This window comes from Amphibalanus amphitrite, unplaced genomic scaffold (assembly GCF_019059575.1).
Source record: "Amphibalanus amphitrite isolate SeventyFive unplaced genomic scaffold, NRLGWU_Aamphi_draft 000282F_arrow, whole genome shotgun sequence".
Taxonomy (NCBI): Eukaryota; Metazoa; Arthropoda; class Thecostraca; order Balanomorpha; family Balanidae; genus Amphibalanus; species Amphibalanus amphitrite.
This window is the reverse complement of record NW_024881777.1, coordinates 499,286-514,044: the sequence shown is the minus strand read 5'-3', so window position 1 is coordinate 514,044 and position 14,759 is coordinate 499,286. Positions and strand designations below refer to the sequence as shown.

Below are 14,759 nucleotides of genomic sequence, written 5' to 3'. Positions count from 1 at the left end.
AGTCTTTTCGTGGTTTCAAGCGTTCAAACATGTGATATGATGTTGCCCCCATGCATTAGGGTGGGTGTCAAGGTCACCTGAAGGTCAGGTCAGGTCATTGACCTTTGGTGACCTCGGTTCACTTCTTCGAGTTTGACATGTTTCTAGGTCAGTTTTTTCGAGCTGAATTCGAATTAAGCAACCACATGAACGTTTACAAAGTAGTTTTGGTGCCTTCGTAACATGTTACGAGGCTGTCAGAGGCGGTTGACACCTACTACAAATACCTGGCAGGACCTCTACTGGTTGACCTGACCTGACCTAACCCGACCTGGCCTAAATGAATGAAGACATCATCTGTGATCAAAACTAGCATGATATTCGTGATCAGCACCCCGAAAACCCCCATAGCAGCCACACTACGACGTTCTAACAGGTCCCAATTTTAATTCTTGTAGTGCTCTTTGTATGTAAGGTATGTAGGTGATTGGTAAATTCCTTTTTAATGACCTCCTTACAAATTATTTATGTTTTTGATGTATTTAGCTTGATACAAATTTTCGGCCACGGGCCTTGATCACATATCAGTTTAAACACAGACACGAAAAAACACACAGACACCAATGCAGTTACAGTTTCGCCAGTTTTTTCAGTTTCTGTACAACTTCGCGTGATAAAAAAGCACAATATACCTACAGTTCTAAGGAATATGTTAGATGGGCCCAATAAAAACGATCATAGACAACCTAATAGGTCAAAAATTAACTTTAAATTCGTTTTCGTATTCGATTCATTCATCTACTTTTCAACGTTCACTCATGTACACTCATGTACATGTACATGCACATAAAACCCGATAACTACATAATGTACCACGATGATACATTTCGATTCAGTTGCGGCTTTAGCTTTCGGATTTGTAGCGACTCACTTATCTTTCGGTGTGGATGGTCGCCGGTTTTTTGAATGATTTCCACCGTTAGAGGAATTTCACCCCTTTGAAGTTCTAATTCTCTGTGAGCCGATCTAAAGTGATCACCAATGGGTGTGTCTCGGGTCTTGTTCTTGGCGCTTAAGACATGCTCATTAAAACGTAGCCTAATAGGCCGTTTTGTCTCGCCCACATATGTTACTTCTTCTCCACCTTCCTGGCAGACGCTACATGTGATTCTATACACTACACCTGCGGTTAGGCACTTCCCTTTCAATCCCGACTCACAAGTATTGCAAACTCGCGACCCTGCTGGGCACTTGGGATGGGAGAGGGCAGAACGTGTGAGGCGGCTTTTCAATGTGTTCTTGCTTTGCCAGGCTACTCGCAAGTTTAAATCAGTTTTTCTCACGATGGCATTGACTTTGGCACAGACGGTCTCGTCGATATATGGTAGAGTCAGGTACCCGTCTAGCTGCTGTACTTGCTGCTTTTTGTGGTGCCGGTGCTCTCCATTTGTCGTCGGATGTGTCTCTGCTCGGGTAGCCTCTCGTTGCAGCCTCCGCACCAACTGTTTCCTGTAGCCGTTTTCTTCGAATAGCTGCTGTATCTTCTGGCAGGAGCGAGCACGTGCCGCTGCATCTGACGACAGTCTGATGGCGCGTCGAAACTCGGCTCGTATCACTGCCTGCTTGGTCTTCATGGGATGTGATGATGTTTGATGGATGATGATCCCGGAGTGATTTGGCTTTATATATAGCTCTGTTTGGTACTTGGAATTTGAGTTCACAGTGATGAGAGTGTCCAGAAACGGTACGTTTCCAGACTTACTGCTATCTTCCAGAGTGAACTTGATTCTCGGGTGGATGGAGTTGAGGTACTCGAGGAACTTGTTCAGCTCGTCCTGTCCGTGAGTCCAGACTCCAATGGAGTCATCAATATACCTCGAGTAGAACTCTGGTTTCAGCACTGCATTGTCCAGTGCACGCGTTTCGAATTTGTGCATGAATATGATGGCTACTGGGGGTGCCACCTTGTTGCCCATGGCGATGCCGACTCGCTGTCTGTAGAACTCGTTGTCGAATTCGAATACATTGTTTTCGAGGCAGTGGGTGAGAAGGCGGGTGACGTCATCTGGTTCTAGTCCACACAGGTCGATTTCGGCTCGGTGTTCGTCTATCATATCGGCAACTGCTGACACGGCTTCGTCTAGAGGGATGCTGCCATAGAGATTAACGACATCGATGCTAAATACTATAGCACCTGGGGGCAGCTGATGTCCCGGAAACTTGTCGCCCAGTCGTTTCAGGTATTCACCCGTGTTTCTGAGGTGTGCTGGAACCTTTTCCAACAGCTGGTTCAGGATCCTCTCCAATAACCAGGACGTTTTCTCGGTTGGTCCACCACATGCTGAGACGATCGGCCTTAGGGGAACTCCGTTTTTATGGTTCTTCGGAAGTCCATAAAATACTGGTGTTCTGGAGTTCGTCGGTGTCAGATCTTTGATTAGTTTCTCGGGGAGCTTATCTCTACTCGTTTGCTTGAACAGCTGCTTCGTTTTCGCTTCGATTTTGGCTGTAGGGTTGTTCGAAAGTTTATCGTAGTTCGTTTCGTCATCTAAGATAGCGTGCGCCTTCTCTACGTATGAGTCCTTGTCCAGTATCACCAGTCCCTTACACTTGTCGCTAGGCTTCACTATTATGTTCTCATTGGCTTGCAACTCCTTCAGTCCTCTTCTCTATATTATATTGAACACGTACAAGAATCATGCCCAGACTACGATGAACACGACAGCAGAAGAGAGAAGAGGACTGAAGGAGTTGCAAGCCAATGAGAACATAATAGTGAAGCCTAGCGACAAGTGTAAGGGACTGGTGATACTGGACAAGGACTCATACGTAGAGAAGGCGCACGCTATCTTAGATGACGAAACGAACTACGATAAACTTTCGAACAACCCTACAGCCAAAATCGAAGCGAAAACGAAGCAGCTGTTCAAGCAAACGAGTAGAGATAAGCTCCCCGAGAAACTAATCAAAGATCTGACACCGACGAACTCCAGAACACCAGTATTTTATGGACTTCCGAAGAACCATAAAAACGGAGTTCCCCTAAGGCCGATCGTCTCAGCATGTGGTGGACCAACCGAGAAAACGTCCTGGTTATTGGAGAGGATCCTGAACCAGCTGTTGGAAAAGGTTCCAGCACACCTCAGAAACACGGGTGAATACCTGAAACGACTGGGCGACAAGTTTCCGGGACATCAGCTGCCCCCAGGTGCTATAGTATTTAGCATCGATGTCGTTAATCTCTATGGCAGCATCCCTCTAGACGAAGCCGTGTCAGCAGTTGCCGATATGATAGACGAACACCGAGCCGAAATCGACCTGTGTGGACTAGAACCAGATGACGTCACCCGCCTTCTCACCCACTGCCTCGAAAACAATGTATTCGAATTCGACAACGAGTTCTACAGACAGCGAGTCGGCATCGCCATGGGCAACAAGGTGGCACCCCCAGTAGCCATCATATTCATGCACAAATTCGAAACGCGTGCACTGGACAATGCAGTGCTGAAACCAGAGTTCTACTCGAGGTATATTGATGACTCCATTGGAGTCTGGACTCACGGACAGGACGAGCTGAACAAGTTCCTCGAGTACCTCAACTCCATCCACCCGAGAATCAAGTTCACTCTGGAAGATAGCAGTAAGTCTGGAAACGTACCGTTTCTGGACACTCTCATCACTGTGAACTCAAATTCCAAGTACCAAACAGAGCTATATGTCACCGACGAAATGAACTGCCCTGTTGTTCTTCTCTTTCGTTTTTACATTTGACAGCCACGCGTGATCTATCGCAGTACTGGTCATGCCCCGTGAGCCTGGACCAGCTCTTGTGTTAGTTTCTCGTCTCATGTTCTAATTGCCTACAATTTGTCACTCGCGCTATCGCTTCCCACTTGACGGCTGAGCGTGCTCGCCGCGCACCGTATCCTTTTACCGAACGTGCTGCGTGAGCCTTTTCGGACCTTTCTCACCAGTTTCCAGTGTCGCTTTCTGAGTGTTTTTAGATGCACAACCTAATTGTTCTCTTTGTGCCCGCGGCGGCTCCTCGAGTCGCTGCGGGCAGTCTCCACTTGAACGCCACCGAGTACAGTCCTCGGTGGCGGTGCGCGGCTCCACCGGCGCCCCGATGTGCGCCGGTGTCAGTGAAGTGACGGAATCGTGCACCGCGCACGATTCCGACGGCACGCCCAGCGGGCTGCCAGAGTGAACGGCATCCCTAGCGGATTGCCGCAGTGAACAGGCACCCCCAGCGGGTTGCTAAAGTGAACGGGCACCCCCAGTGGGCTGCCAAAGTGAACGCCACTGAGCACGTAGCTCAGTGGCAGTGCGCGATTTCGCCGGCGCCCCGACGCGCGCCGGCGTATTGCGAGGAATCCGACGGCGCCCCCGTCCGCGGCGGCGCCGGTGTGTCCGCCTCGGCGGACAACAGTGACCATCGACAGTGCTAGTGCGTTTTCTGGTCTACCTGTCTACTCTGCGTTCTTCAATTTCACCCTCGTCTACCGTTCAACATCATCTATCGTCCGGAATTCTTCAATACATTCATCAAAATTCACCTACGTTTTTCCTCCGCTACAATAAATGTCCCGGCCTCCACCAGAGGCACGACAAGGTCGGCGACATTTAATGGTCCTCCGGGCCGGATCAGGCCAGAAGAAAAGAGAAGCGGAGGAAACTTCATCGAAAATGGAAAACCAAGAACAGAAAAAGAAAACGTAGAGTGAAGGCGCTATCGGCATAGGTCAGAAAATGAAAGAAACAGAAGAAACCATGGAGACTTCGACGCCGCAGCAGCCGCGCCCTGACTCACAGCTGGGTCACGGCCCAGCCCGCCGCGCGTCGTCTCGGGTGAGCTCCAGTTCGTCAGCCTCCGGCGCAGCTGCTGAGGCTCAGATCACGGCGCGAAAAAAGGCTCTGCATGTGAAACAGTTGGAGAGACGACTGGAGATAAAGCGCCGACATGATGAGTTGAAGAGGCAGACGCTACAAGGGTTATGGCGTCTGGAGAGGGAGCTGAGAAGACTGGATGATGAAATAAGAATACAGCGCGGACTACAGCAAATCACAGAGGTGAGCTGCAGTTCGTCTGTCTCCCGCGCCGCTGCTGAGGCTCGGCTCACAGTGCATATGAAAGCTCTGACTGTGAAGCAGTTGGAGAAACGACTGGAGATAGAGAATCAAGAAGCGGAGTTGAAGCGTCAGGAAGATGAAATGAAAAGACAAATTGAACTACAAATCGCCAAAGACGAAGCGGAACAAGCTGCGCTGGAGGCACAATGGCGACAGCAGATGAATGATCGTCGAAACGCCGGCAGAAGGGACGACTTCATGAAAGCTGAACGTGAGGGACAGCGAACGGTAGTGACGAGACTCCCGCAACCTCTGCTATCACCCCACTGCCCTCTCCAAGCTAGCCCCGTCCCAGCTAGCCCTCAGATAAGCAGACCATCTTGGATCGACGAGTTACCCAAAGATAAGATACCGGCGTCAGAAAGTGTCCAGAAGCTGAAAGTTACGGACAGCCAGAAAGTGACAACCAGATGGATCTCCATCGCTACTGCCCAGGTACTTGGCATCTCATTCGACAATCAGCTACCCGCTGGGCCAGACCTGCTGAGCTTGGAAAAAGAACTCGCTAGCAACAAGAACCTGAAAGAGGTGACTCAAGAATCCTGCTGCTTGAAAGAAGGACGCCTCCGAAAACTGAACCCAGGTGAAACAGCTGAGGCAACAAAATCACTGCAGCATCCCTCAGCCAGAAAACCGAGCGAAGACCCGGAAATCCAGGTGATCTCCGACCCCGACGCTGCTGCCCAGGTGCTTGGCGCCTTGTGCAACAATCGACCACCCGCAGAGTCAGACATGCGGAAAGGTCAAACTGACGTCCCGCAACGATTCCGTGAAAGGGCTGTGGCCTCCGTAGCGGATATCCAGGAGACGGGTGATCAGAAACAGTTCATCCGACAAGAAAGAACGGCTCAAAACTGCCTCCTGCCGGACCTGAACGCCGGACAAGAATCAGACCAGAACGAGAAGGAAGAACCCGTCTTCAAAACCGAATCGTGGCTGGCGTCCGTTGACCTTGTGCCGCAGAAAACAGTCACCGATCATGATGTAGATGCAGAAGTCAAACTGAAGACAGAGACCACGGAAGCGCGACACAGCAGTGTCTGTATGGACGACGTCCATCAACCAGAACGAACCGTGTCGGAAGCCGCCAGAGCAGTAAGAAGAGATTGTCCCGATCTGCTCACAAAGGAAGACTTCCGGCACGAAAACCAGATGAACAACACGAGTGAAGTGCAAAGCAGCACACTACATGTGAGACAAGCACACCCCGATGCGGACTACGATGACACCTATCTCCCTGCCGAAGGAGCTCTGGGTGCTGTCTGGGACGAAGAGCGAGACTCGCCGAGTGCCCAGTTCCGAGACAGTAAGAAGCAGACGACCAGACGAGGAGCGCTCAGGAGAACTGCGGTTATCTTCGACCCCGTGAGGATCGCCGCTCCGTATCGGATCACGGTGCAGATCCTCAAGGAGAAACTCTGGATGCTACGACACATCCGGAGCCGATGGAAGAAAGAAGAAAATCCCAAAACCTGGCACATCGAAAGGACTCTGGTCCCTGGCTCGAGAACAGAGCCCCTGCCAGGACCGGACGGACGAGTGCGCGCTGTACGACTCGTCACAGCGAATGGAGCGACCCACACACGGCCGGTCACCGTGGTCGCTGTCCTAGAAGAAGCAGCTCAGCTGTAGTGAACGGGTTTGTCGCCACATCATTCCCACATCCTGTCAGCTGTATTTCGACCGTACTCCTACTGACCCACTGAGCCTGGCCTTTAGACCATTTCTGAAACTTCATCTCACCCTCCGTCCCGTGGAGCAGACACCAAACTCGCCGAGATTTATGTCTTTTCCCGTGTCCCCCTCTAGCCCGGCTCGCCACATGGACCACTTTCCCCTCCCCCGTCCGCGCAGCCGGCCATTAGGCGCGCGTGACATCTGGAGGTGGGGGAGCTCAGCCGAGTGGCGCGTGCCGCGCTGCCGGTTGACACTGACCGTGAGTACCGAGGGAAACTGAGGCGGCGAAGGACCCTGCTGACCTACTGAGAGCAGCGACCGATCAGCTGACTGCTGGAAGGACAACACATCAGCTGCTCTGGTGAACAACAACCGAAACCGGCAACCGCCGTGTGAACGCTCGCGTTGCGTTTCTGGTGTAGCCGAACACTGCGCACCGGAGACTGGCGTCAGAAGTGACGAAGTGACGCGACCAGTGGACTAATGTGCAGATGACCAGGGACGAGGTCTAGCACAATGAACGATTGTGAAGGTGCCGAAAGTGTTTGCCTTCGCTATGATTTAGTATTAAGTGATATAGGTACTAGGTAGTGTACCATGAATCTGTATAGGTGCTCGTGTAGTTTTAGGATGAACTCGCGAGAACCTGCGTAGCGAAGTCGTGAATCTCGTGAATGTACAGAATGTTCCGTCGGTGTTCAGTGATTGTGTGATCTCCCGTCTTAAGTCGATCACAGGGGAGGAGTGTGTCACCGACGAAATGAACTGCCCTGTTGTTCTTCTCTTTCGTTTTTACATTTGACAGCCACGCGTGATCTATCGCAGTACTGGTCATGCCCCGTGAGCCTGGACCAGCTCTTGTGTTAGTTTCTCGTCTCATGTTCTAATTGCCTACAATTTGTCACTCGCGCTATCGCTTCCCACTTGACGGCTGAGCGTGCTCGCCGCGCACCGTATCCTTTTACCGAACGTGCTGCGTGAGCCTTTTCGGACCTTTCTCACCAGTTTCCAGTGTCGCTTTCTGAGTGTTTTTAGATGCACAACCTAATTGTTCTCTTTGTGCCCGCGGCGGCTCCTCGAGTCGCTGCGGGCAGTCTCCACTTGAACGCCACCGAGTACAGTCCTCGGTGGCGGTGCGCGGCTCCACCGGCGCCCCGATGTGCGCCGGTGTCAGTGAAGTGACGGAATCGTGCATCGCGCACGATTCCGACGGCACCCCCAGCGGGCTGTCAGAGTGAACGGCATCCCTAGCGGATTGCCGCAGTGAACAGGCACCCCCAGCGGGTTGCTGAAGTGAACGGGCACCCCCAGTGGGCTGCCAAAGTGAACGCCACTGAGCGCGTAGCTCAGTGGCAGTGCGCGATTTCGCCGGCGCCCCGACGCGCGCCGGCGTATTGCGAGTGAATCCGACGGCGCCCCCGTCCGCGGCGGCGCCGGTGTGTCCGCCTCGGCGGACAACAGTGGACCATCGACAGTGCTCATTGCGCTTTCTGCTCTACCTGTCTACTCTGCGTTCTTCAATTCCACCCTCGTCTACCGTTCATCATCATCTATCGTCCGGAATTCTTCAATACATTCATCAAAATTCACCTACGTTTTTCCTCCGCTACAATAAATGTCCCGGCCTCCACCAGAGGCACGACAAGGTCGGCGACACTATATATAAAGCCAAATCACTCCGGGATCATCATCCATCAAACATCATCACATCCCATGAAGACCAAGCAGGCAGTGATACGAGCCGAGTTTCGACGCGCCATCAGACTGTCGTCAGATGCAGCGGCACGTGCTCGCTCCTGCCAGAAGATACAGCAGCTATTCGAAGAAAACGGCTACAGGAAACAGTTGGTGCGGAGGCTGCAACGAGAGGCTACCCGAGCAGAGACACATCCGACGACAAATGGAGAGCACCGGCACCACAAAAAGCAGCAAGTACAGCAGCTAGACGGGTACCTGACTCTACCATATATCGACGAGACCGTCTGTGCCAAAGTCAATGCCATCGTGAGAAAAACTGATTTAAACTTGCGAGTAGCCTGGCAAAGCAAGAACACATTGAAAAGCCGCCTCACACGTTCTGCCCTCTCCCATCCCAAGTGCCCAGCAGGGTCGCGAGTTTGCAATACTTGTGAGTCGGGATTGAAAGGGAAGTGCCTAACCGCAGGTGTAGTGTATAGAATCACATGTAGCGTCTGCCAGGAAGGTGGAGAAGAAGTAACATATGTGGGCGAGACAAAACGGCCTATTAGGCTACGTTTTAATGAGCATGTCTTAAGCGCCAAGAACAAGACCCGAGACACACCCATTGGTGATCACTTTAGATCGGCTCACAGAGAATTAGAACTTCAAAGGGGTGAAATTCCTCTAACGGTGGAAATCATTCAAAAAACCGGCGACCATCCACACCGAAAGATAAGTGAGTCGCTACAAATCCGAAAGCTAAAGCCGCAACTGAATCGAAATGTATCATCGTGGTACATTATGTAGTTATCGGGTTTTATGTGCATGTACATGTACATGAGTGTACATGAGTGAACGTTGAAAAGTAGATGAATGAATCGAATACGAAAACGAATTTAAAGTTAATTTTTGACCTATTAGGTTGTCTATGATCGTTTTTATTGGGCCCATCTAACATATTCCTTAGAACTGTAGGTATATTGTGCTTTTTTATCACGCGAAGTTGTACAGAAACTGAAAAAACTGGCGAAACTGTAACTGCATTGGTGTCTGTGTGTTTTTTCGTGTCTGTGTTTAAACTGATATGTGATCAAGGCCCGTGGCCGAAAATTTGTATCAAGCTAAATACATCAAAAACATAAATAATTTGTAAGGAGGTCATTAAAAAGGAATTTACCAGGTCCCAATTTTCCCGCCTTTTGGGTCATTGACCTGACCTGGAAGGTCAACCGATAACCTAGGACCTTAAAATTGGGTATCATCGGCTTTCTCTCGTCACGGGCAACACGCTCGTTTTTTCCGCGAAGCTCTAGCTTGATCAGGAGCGAAACGGCAAGGGGTTATACCTTATACGTTCGCGGCTGAGTATTAATTTGGTTCAAAACAATGATGTAGATAAGTTAGTTCTTTAAATCTAAATATCCTATGACGAGAGCGATGGACATTTTTGGTATGCAGTGTTATCCATTGAAAACAGGTCGAAGCTATTGAATTTTTAATTTAGTGGTCGCCGCTTACTAATCATGCGGCATACACGCCGCACATAACCGCCAATGCCGCAACGCAGCTTAGATTTCGAAGTAAGCATTTAGTCTCACCCGCTCGGCCAGCTGCTCCAGTTGTACACTGGATCGGGTTTTTATCGGGTTATGGGTGCTTGGCTTTTCTTCGTCGCTAGTCCAGAGCACGTTCGCAGTGCCGATCGCGTCGTTTAGCCGCCCATTACCCTTGCCGTGTTGGTCCTTCCCTCCGCCTGTCTCTAAGCTTCAGTGTGGGAACGGCAGAATGGAATGTGGAGCCATGAAACTGCTGCTTTTCTCATGGTCGATCCTCCACTGGGACATATGTGGGACACGTTTAAGCGAATCTGTCATGCTTCTATAGCCAAAAATGTTCCTACAAAGCGGGTCTCAGAGATACCACCAGCCATGGGTCACCAGAAGAATGAAATGCATCTCAAAGGCCAAGCAGAGAGCATAAAACAAGGCAAAGGCAAGTGGACTTTTAAGGGACTGGGAACGGTTCAAAGAAATAAAACGAGATATGCAGAGGGAATGTCGATCTGCATTTAATAACTACATGCTGTCTATCGTCACCGAAGACGGCAGAAATATGAACAAAAAGTTATGGTCCTACATCAAATCCACAAGGACCGAACAATCCGGTATTACCAAGCTGATGCGCGATGGCATACCTTACTCGGACAACGCCACAAAAGCCCAGATTCTCAAAGACCATTTTTCATCGGTATTCACAGAAGACATGTCAAACATCCCTAACATAGACCGTGACCATCCGGAATCACCAAACATTAACATTACACATGAAGGTGTTCTGAAGCTTATGATGGACTTGGATCCACACAAAGCGCCCGGGCCAGACAACCTGCCTGCAAGACCCCTACGGGACTATGCGAACGAGCTATTGCGACCTTTGACGCTCATCTTCAGAGGGTCACTAAGGCAGGGAACGATACCCGACGATTGGAAAAGGCGGCTGTTCTACCCATCTTCAAGAAAGGGGATAGAACCGATCCAGCCAACTACCGACCAATATCTCTGATGTGTATTTCTTGTAAAATTCTTGAGCACATTATACACTCTGCCCTGATAGCTCACCTAGACACAAACCACTTGCTGAGTGATGCACAGCATGGGTTCCGTAAGAAACGCTCTTGCGAGACTCAACTTATCTTGACTAGCGACGACTTTGCATTCAATCTGAACAATCACCAACAGACAGACGCCATTTTGCTAGATTTTAGTAAGGCATTCGATAAAGTTCCCCATCACAGGCTACTTAGAAAACTAAACCGTTATGGAATCAGTGCCACCTATTTAAAATGGATTAAAAGCTTCCTGTCTGATCGCACCCAAGAGGTTATACTTGACGGTATCCGGTCGAACGCATGTTTTGTCCGCTCAGGAGTCCCACAAGGAAGTGTATTAGTTCCGCTACTCTTTTTGGCCTACATCAATGATCTGCCAAATGTTCTCTCTCAAGGTACAACAGTTCGTCTCTTTGCAGATGACTGTTTGGTGTATCGCACGATTAAAGGCTCAGCTGACGTAAAAGCTCTTCAACATGATCTCCACGCACTAAAAGGATGGGAAGTTAGGTGGCAGATGAGCTTTAACCCAAAGAAATGTGAGGTCATTCATATAACCACCAAGCAAAACCCCCTTATAGCAGCCTAGTACCTAGGAAATGATGCATTTCAGAAGAGTATTGATGTTCGCTATCTTGGCATTCACATAACCCCAACGCTCTCCTGGAATTCCCACATCAAGATCATCATAGCAAAGGCATCGAGAACTCTCAGCTTCGTTTTTTGGATCGGACACTGCACTCATGCCCGGCAAATGTGAAAATATTAGCATACAAATCCCTTGTTAGGCCTTTACTGGAGTACGCTTCTATTATTTGGGACCCCTAGGCCTACACCAAGAAACACATAAATGCAATGGAAAGTGTAAAGGTCCACAACTAAAAATTGACACAAAGTTTGGCAGTTTGTATCTCCAGAACGGAGAAACCAATGAGGATGAAATTTGGTCTCGAGCTAAATAAAAACGTTCTTATTTAAGATCGTTGAAATTTTTCATTCTTACTGAAACCATGAATTCGTTAGATGGTCTCAACGAAAATGACCGCCGAAAGGTCATTGGCCAGTTTTACATGGAAAACTGGGCGAAGGGCAAACCATATACTGTAAAACATTTTTCTGTGATGAATGCACCGAGAAAAACAATCTACCGGGTAATTTCGAAGTGTGATGAAGGTAGGGCATTGACCCGAAAACCTGGGAGTGGCCGGCCAGCGGTCAAAATGCCCACACAAAAAGTTAAAGTCCTGAAGAAGTACATGAACGAGAAAATCGGGAGGTCGCAGGCACGTGCGGCAGCCAAATTCAATGTCGCCCAACAGTATGTGTCTAAAATACTGTCGTCTAAGACACCACTGAAGTATCGACACCAGGAAAAAACGTCGGGAGCCTCGGAAGCCCAGAAAGAAAAGCAAAAAACAAGATGTCGCAAGCTCAGGATGGGTGACCTGAAGCCATCAGAAAATACAGTCATTGTCATGGACGACGAAAGTTATTTTCCGTTTCACTGCCCGGAAGTCCAAGCAAATAGAGGTTATTATACGGAAAACAAAGAAAATACCGCACCAGAAGTCAGATATCAACGTAAGGAGAAGTACCCAAAGAAGGTGATGGTTTGGGTGGCCATTTCCACCGCTGAGATCAGCCAAAGTTTCATGGCATACAAGAGTGCCATGAATGGTGAAACATACCGAAAGCAGTGCCTTCCTCGGTTAAAGGCCTTCGTTGAGAAACAGCATGCTAAAGAAAACGTGATCTTTTGGTCAGATTTGGCCTCAGCCCATTACGAAAAGTCCGTCCTGGAAGAGCTGAAGAGGCTTCATATAAAGGTCGTTAAACGAGACGACAACCCACCTGCAGTGCCTCAACTCCGACCAATAGAAAAGTTTTGGGCTTTGCTGAAGGCATCAGTATACAAGGACGGCTGGCAGGCAGAAAATGAACAGGAACTCCAGTCACGAATAGTCAAAAAGCTGAAGGAAGTTCCCGCGGAAGTGTGATGGCTGATGGCTGATGGCACAGGTGAAGAGTGAAGACAAACGTCCGCCGTGTGTCTGACGAAGGCCACCAGGCGCTCCTGCGGCTCTAGGTCTAGTAGAGGACAGTGCACCGAGTGTGTTGGTGTGATCTTCATATATCTGAGTCGCTCAGTATGCAAAATACAAGCTCCTGCATTTTGTGTCAATTTTTAGTTGTGGACCTTTACAAAGGCGGGCAGCCCGAGTTTGCACAGGGGACTTTCGAAAAACTAGCAGTGTAACTGAAATGCTTAAAAATTTAAACTGGCCACCACTGCAGAATAGGAGACAGAAGACAAAAGTAACAAAAGTAACAATGCTACACAAAATCAAGCACAATGTCGTCGATTTGACCACCACTCGCCCACAAACATTACAAACAAATATACGGCATCCACTCAACTTCATAGAACCACTCAGCTCAATACAAACATTCCAACATTCATTCTTTCCAAGCACAATACGACTGTGGAATCGCCTACCAGACGAGTGCAAAGAACCTTCGTCAATGACATCCTTTGCTGGACTCCTTCCATATTGTTAGACTAGGTGACGCTAGGTAGCAACTACAATTGGCATGGAAGATTCCGTGCTATTTGAATGTTAAATTTATATTTGCTATCTGTATTTTGTACTTGTACCTTTAGCCTGTCAGCAATGCGTATGAAGCAAATGGTGATGTTTCTATGAATGTGACAAGATTATGTACGACAACGATGCGACCATCCCTGTTCGGACTGCTCAAACGATGTGCGACAATACTCTAAATGAGGTAATGCACAAATAAATCTGAGAATCTGAGAATCCACTATCCTGGCTAATGGGTCTGTTTTCGTCACCGACCCAGCCGCCGTCCGTGCCCGCGCTGCCGCTGCCCACCATCGCCGGCTGGTGACGCTGTTCTGCCGGGCCGGCGTGGCTCGCGGCGCTGAAGCCTGAAGGCTGAAACCGTGTTAAAGTTGCAAACGCAAGGATGATGTCGGGAATATTGAAAAAATGTAACCTCGTTACAAGAACGTGTCAAGGTGGATCAGAGTTTGGGCATTGCAACCAGAATAGGAATTGAGACTCTGGAAGACCATAATCAGCACTAGTGAATTCTAACACTGAAGACTAGGGTGTGTCGATAGTCGCAGATTCGCGTTAGACAAAGATATAAATTGGCGCGAGCATGCCAAAACACTAGCCCTGCAGTTGGTTTTGCGTAAAAATGCGATTTGACGAGGCTCGGGCAGGTCGAAGTTACAGCGAAAAAGTCGCAGTCGACGGTGCTGCCACCTACATTGCCAATAACGGGCACTATCATATCGTGATAATTGGGGTAGTTTCAAATGAGAAATGACTTCTATTTTTGTTCAAACTGCTTAAGAAGAAATAAAACTTTTCGGAAACACACATTTTTCCCAAATATCGCGTTCCATTTTTTCCTGTTGAGTTGTTAGGAAAGTGGTAAATTTCAAGGTTGACGGCTAAAAAACGAAACAGGAGGAACAGAGCAGGAATCACCAAGACGTGTGCCGCGCCGATGCTGTAGCCTGTAGATAAGGGGTGAGCAACAGAACCAGCATACCTAACGATTTTGATTACTGATAGATATTTTTCTCTAAATGGAAGACTATTAGTAACTCAGGCAAGCCTTCTAATACCTATAGGTATCGACAGGGTTGCGG

General features: G+C 49.0%; 1 protein-coding gene across 1 annotated transcript; it reads right to left on the bottom strand.

The window, feature by feature from the left end:
- Positions 1–1,381: 1,381 nt before the first annotated feature.
- On the bottom strand, positions 1,382–2,093 carry LOC122387330. The gene is made up of 2 exons (XM_043377440.1): positions 1,742–2,093; positions 1,382–1,563 (listed from the first exon to the last, which is right to left on the bottom strand). Exons 1-2 carry the CDS (start codon positions 2,091–2,093, stop codon positions 1,382–1,384), a joined length of 534 nt encoding a protein of 177 aa, XP_043233375.1.
- Between the last annotated feature and the right edge of the window lie 12,666 nt (positions 2,094–14,759).

Excerpts from the sequence above, each read along its gene's own strand:
- LOC122387330 (XM_043377440.1), bottom strand. The coding sequence starts at position 2,093 with ATGATAGACGAACACCGAGCCGAAATCGACCTGTGTGGACTAGAACCA. Across the intron at positions 1,564-1,741 it reads GTTCACTCTGGAAGATAGCA|ACTGTCGTCAGATGCAGCGG; the intron begins GTAAGTCTGGAA and ends ACGCGCCATCAG.